Source organism: Limulus polyphemus, unplaced genomic scaffold (genome assembly GCF_000517525.1).
Source record: "Limulus polyphemus unplaced genomic scaffold, Limulus_polyphemus-2.1.2 Scaffold2512, whole genome shotgun sequence".
NCBI lineage: Eukaryota > Metazoa > Arthropoda > Merostomata > Xiphosura > Limulidae > Limulus > Limulus polyphemus.
Window position 1 is genome coordinate 66,628 of NW_013668122.1, and position 3,961 is coordinate 70,588.

At 32.5% G+C, this 3,961-nt stretch overlaps 1 protein-coding gene across 1 annotated transcript in view; it reads right to left on the reverse strand.

Annotated features, from left to right (window-relative positions):
- Positions 1-2,956, reverse strand: part of LOC106467164 (39S ribosomal protein L38, mitochondrial-like) — a 29,681-nt gene extending 26,725 nt beyond the window's left edge. The window contains exon 1 of the mRNA XM_013927485.2: positions 2,785-2,956. Coding sequence (XP_013782939.1) covers positions 2,785-2,917 — 133 coding nt within the window. The 5' untranslated portion in view covers positions 2,918-2,956. The remainder of the gene's footprint in view (positions 1-2,784) is intronic.
- Positions 2,957-3,961: the final 1,005 nt, after the last annotated feature.

Sequence of the window (3,961 nt, forward strand, 5' to 3'; positions counted from 1 at the left end):
AGAAAGCATTTGACAAGGTGCCACATAAAAGGTTTGTAAAAAAATATCTCTATGTGTGGGGGATAAGTTAGCTAATTGGACAGAAGAGTGACTGTATGGAAGAAAGCAGAAGGTTGTTATACATGGAGTTCAGTCAAACTGGATTAATGTCACACCAGGGGTACTTTTTGATTTACATCAATGACACAGATGAAAGAATGGTTAATAAGTTATTTAAATTTGCTAATGATATTAAGGTCTTGGCTGTTGCAGGCTATGAGGAGGATTTTGCTGATTTCAAAAGGATTTAGATCATTCAGGGAGTTGGACAAATAAATGACAGAAGGTTTTAATTACAATAAGTGCAAGGTAATGCATGTGGGTTATAATAATTTAAATTATATGTATAATGTGAATGGGAATAACCTTAACAGTGATACAAAAGAAAGGGATCTTGATGTATTGGTTGGTCAGTCTTTTTAGCCATTCAAGCAGTGTGTGTTGCTAGGGGTAGGACAAATAGGATTTTAGGTTGCATCTACAGAAACATTGAATACCAAGAGTTATAATTTCCTTGAATAGGTCACTGGTTAGGCCACATTTGGTGTATTGTGTTCAATTTTGGCTTCCTTACCTTAGGAAGGACACTGAATTGTTAGAAAGTGTTCAGAGGTGCCTGAGATGGAGGGGTTGTCATACGAGGAAAGGTTAAGACCTCTGAAATTGCTTTCTCTTGAAAAAAAAAAAGGAGTTAGAAGGGATTTGATTGGGGTGTTTAAGATTGGTAAAAGAATTGACAGTGTTGATGCATCATCTTTTTTTCATAATTAATGAGATAGTAGGACTAGAGGACACAAATATAAATTTTGGCAGGGTAGGAGTCCTCTTCAGCTAAGATAGTTTTATTTTTCTGACAGGGTGGTTGGCCTTTGTAATGGGTTGCCTTCAGATGTTGTGGAGGCAGTAAATTTAAGTGAGTTTATAAGAAAGCTTGATAACTATATGAATGATAAGGGCTGTCTTTGAGGTTGTTGTTTTTATATTATTTAATAGTTTTAATTTAGTTTATAAGATGGGACAGCCTAGATCAGGGGTTGGCAGACCTTCAAAGAAAAAGAACCATTTTTTTGTCTTTGTCTGAGACCAAAACATTTCAAGAGCCGCAATATGGCATAAAGGTCTAATGATAGTAAGTCTTCGGATTTACAATGCTAAATTCAGGGGTTCAATTCTCCTCAGTGGACACAGTAGATAGCTCAAATGGACCAATACATCCCTTGTTGTCCCTAAACATTATATTATGTTACTGTATTTCAATTATCCATGCAACAAGTAACATCCTTAATACAGTTAACAGATTAGTAATATAAGATTTCCCTTAAATGAACCCACACTGATTTTTTTTTGTTATTATGTTTTACTAGATGATACTGCAAAACTTTTATTATCATTCTGCAGCATTTTTACCACTTCAAATATAAGACAAATTGGTCTACAATTTTCTGAATTCTAATTCACCCCCCCCCTCAAAAATAAGAGTAACTGTACAAGAAATGCAAGTTTCAGACTTACTCCTCTAGTTAGGTGCAGGTATAAAGGGACAGCCTTTAAGTAATCCTATAAGTAGTGCAGAGCTTTAAGTTTCTACCCTATCTTTCACCATGTAAACTTTTATCAACTCCCCATTGTACTATACTTATCCACCAATATTCAACAAAATATTCAAATATTTTAAGCACAATAGGTATGATTTAATATTTTGGATTTCTATGGAGATTTCAGGTATGTTTTTGCAACAAAAAGTACATTTTAAAATAACTGTATGTTAAAATTAAATATTTCAGGCCTAGATATCACCATTTCCACATCCTATTCTTATTATGGTAAGTGACCAGTCATGTATGTTAACTTATCTTTTAAAATGATGAAATTTATCTCTTGCATGTCTGATGTGGTGTGAAAGCTATCTCTATAAATTTCTATATCTAAGCTGGCCAATTGATAATGGTAATGTACGCATACAACAATTACACAGTGAATTTTTTTTTTTTTTTTCACAGAAATTCCAAAGAATCTCAATTGAGTATAAAAGGTTTAAATAGACATATTTTGTTTAAAGTAGTTGCTTACCTTTTGAAATATGCAAGAAATTGATAACAGCTACAAAAAATTGGCAAAAGTAACATGATGCATGTAATAATGTACTTAAAATTTAAGAGAAAGAGAATAAAATTATTACACTGTTAAAGAAAGCATAAAACGTATTTATGATGCATTTATCCTTTTTTTTTTACATATTAAAATAGAAAAAAAAAAAAAGGCCAAAACTTCTTTCTTGTAGCTTAATAAAATTAATTTCCTTTTCTTTTTTCACTTTTTATTCTATTATACGAAAAAGTATGAGAAACTCCATAAACTATGTTTTCTATTTCTTTTAATTTAAGAAGTATAATTTCGTTATCGGTGCTATGATTTCCTATTACTATTACAGTATTAGGTGTTTAGTATAAACGTGGAAAAAAAACTTGTAATTTTGTGTATCTCACAAAGTTGTAGGTTAACCTTAAAGTTGAAGCAAGTAGTCTCTTGTTGTTTCGTAAGATTAAGTAATAGTATATTATACTACTTGTAAAAAAAAGTATAAGTACTTTAGAGTAGGGTAGTAATAGAAAATGGGCCCTACTGTCCCTTGTTAGCCCTAAGAAATAAATAAAATTAGAACTGACGCTTACGATAATACTATGGAAATAAGTCTTAAGATTAATATTTTTGGACTTGTATAAACTTGCTAATATATATAATTACCAGCAAGTCTTTGTTCTAATGTTCTAGCGATACCAGGGGGTTTCCCACGTAGTCTTAAATGTCGAGTTAAAGGTCTTTCAATAAAGTTTTTAGCACGCATTACACCTCCCAACAATCTAATGGCAGCAGCCATTTTGATTTTAATACTAATTGTCCTCTATGAATCTATCACAAACTTTTAAAACTAATTTTATACCAATCATTGATTATCAGAAAACGTTCAAATCTCATGATGTTAATTACTCCCGATATAATGTGATCTAAGGTGAAAGAAAACTTTCGAATTTAATTTCTAGAAACTTTTCCATTATAAGAAGACTTGAGTAATAACGTAATTAACTTTTACTACTCTATCATTTCTTTATTGTTATTGAAATAACAATACTTGTTATAATGTTTGATACATCTAATTTTATTATTTTTATTTTTACTTTTTATTACAACAGTTTTATTATAGATATCCTATTCTTGCACTGTTAGCTTAATATATACATTAAGGACAAGCTTCATGCATACGGGCGGTATGCTTGTGGGCTTACAACACTAGAAACCGGGTTTCGATACCTGTGGTGGCCAGAGCACAGATAGCCAATTGTATATGTTACGTCTCCGTTTTTTAATTGATTTTCCGTAACTTCGTGCCGACGAAACTTAAGCGACACAAGCCTTTACTTAATAAAACTGGTTTACTCTTTCCGAATATAACTTAACCGATACACTCAACAATCGCGCTAAACAAACGCTATAGCAACGAACGTCAATAATACTCCGACCGCAGATCAATTACTCACTATCTATCCACACATTACATTCCCCTCTTTTATATATACCGGTCTACCCTCTATCCAGTAATTACTAGAGCATTCGCCAAATTACAGGATAGTTCTAGAAACGTGGCGTCACGGTGGTCACGTGACTCGCTGACGCAACACTGCCCCCTTCTTAATATTGTTCGTCCCGAACAATAACCACATATGATAAACCAATAACAATAACTTAATTAAAATGTACAGAATTACAAACACAAAATTACAATTCAACAAAGTCTCTTAATTTTACGGGACGTATCTTCTTCCGTACTGGTCTCCGTCTTGTTGACTTCTGCTTCATGTGAGGTTCATCTGCTTCATCAGGAAATGTCCTATCATTGGTAACAGTCACATCAGTGGTAGTAATT